This window comes from Pterocles gutturalis, unplaced genomic scaffold, assembly GCF_000699245.1.
Source record: "Pterocles gutturalis isolate BGI_N339 unplaced genomic scaffold, ASM69924v1 scaffold5465, whole genome shotgun sequence".
Taxonomy (NCBI): domain Eukaryota; kingdom Metazoa; phylum Chordata; class Aves; order Pterocliformes; family Pteroclidae; genus Pterocles; species Pterocles gutturalis.
Window position 1 is genome coordinate 1657 of NW_010143194.1, and position 1248 is coordinate 2904.

The 1248-nt window shown below is 57.0% G+C and overlaps 1 protein-coding gene across 1 annotated transcript in view; it reads right to left on the reverse strand.

Moving 5' to 3' along the window:
* The window catches only part of GSR (glutathione reductase), a gene marked incomplete at both ends in the record, with an annotated part of 2633 nt that extends 1638 nt beyond the window's left edge, over nucleotides 1-995 (reverse strand). The window contains 3 exon segments of the mRNA XM_010084633.1: nucleotides 107-217; nucleotides 618-704; nucleotides 969-995. Of these exon segments, the coding sequence (XP_010082935.1) occupies nucleotides 107-217; nucleotides 618-704; nucleotides 969-995 (225 nt within the window).
* Between the last annotated feature and the right edge of the window lie 253 nt (nucleotides 996-1248).

Consider the following 1248-nt stretch of genomic DNA (forward strand, 5'->3'; position numbering starts at 1 on the left):
AGCAGCAGGAGGGGGTGCGAGGGCCAGCTGACGGAGCCAGGGCTGGCACGGGTCAAGACAAGGAAACCCGTTAGGGCTGGAAAAGGGGCAAAAAATCCAGCAGAGCCGGCTTCCCGCTTGGCTTGCAGGATAGATGCATCCTCACCTTCTTTAGGTTATTTTCATAGATCTCGTTCAGGCGTGTCACGTAAGCATCACGCTTCTCTTTAATCGTTCTGGAACAGAGCGGGGGCTTATTGTCACCGGGAGAAAATGAACCTACAGAGCTCAGCAGAAAGCAGTCAGTCCCTTCGGCACGTGGCACCCAAACCACAAAATACAGCAGCCCCGAATTAACCAGCAGGCAGTAGCCTTCCCCACTGACAGCAGGTTTTTGTGCCTGCCTCCCCTGCATCCATTTTTTCCGAATCTCTTTGCACAAGCGGTTTGCCACCCCTCCTTCCCAAAACTCAGTGGGGATCCCGGCCGCAGAACCAGCTCAAAGTTCAGGGACCCCTTTGGGGTGGGCAGTGAGCCCCGGGGCCGGGGCGCTGACCCACGGCTGCTCCCCACGGACACGCACCGTGCCGTACTCACAGCGGACGGTCGTTCCCATCCATCTTTTTCCGTTCGTTCCTCCAGTTGAACTTGACACCGGGCGTTTCGAAGCCGTAGTCGGCGTGATCGTGGACAAACTCTGCATGGACCGCTGCGTACCACATCACCTGCCCGCACAGACCACCCCGCGCTCAGCATGCTGCCCCGCCGGGTCGGGAAGAGCAGTTTGATTTTGGGAAAAGCCCCATCATGCTTCCCAATGCCCAGAGGAGCCCACAGGCTGAGGGCTGCAGAGCATGGGATTGCCCAACACACCTCAAGCCCCTGCTTCCTCCCGGCTCCTTCCTCCCCATGCCCCGCACCAGCACCGCCCCGTGATTCAGCACGCACCCAAACCAGCCCCAGCCCTCGGCAGGGAAAAGCACCCTCACCTTCTTTGGCACACAGCCGACATTGACCTAGAGGGAAACAAGAGCAAGTTGCAGTGTTAAGGGTTAATTTTTAAAAGGTGACGCTCTGGAGAGCATCCCACGTCAGGCCGGTACCAAACCCCAGCTAAAAAGAGGCAGGGTTACGGGTTTCTGGCAAAAAGAGGCTCATTTGGCGCCTCATGGGCTTGCGGTTTGCCTTTGCCTTCACTTCCTTGAAGGAGAATACGGAAGGTGTGTGGTTTCCGAACACAAGGTGGGTTTTTTTTTTCCCATCAATAAT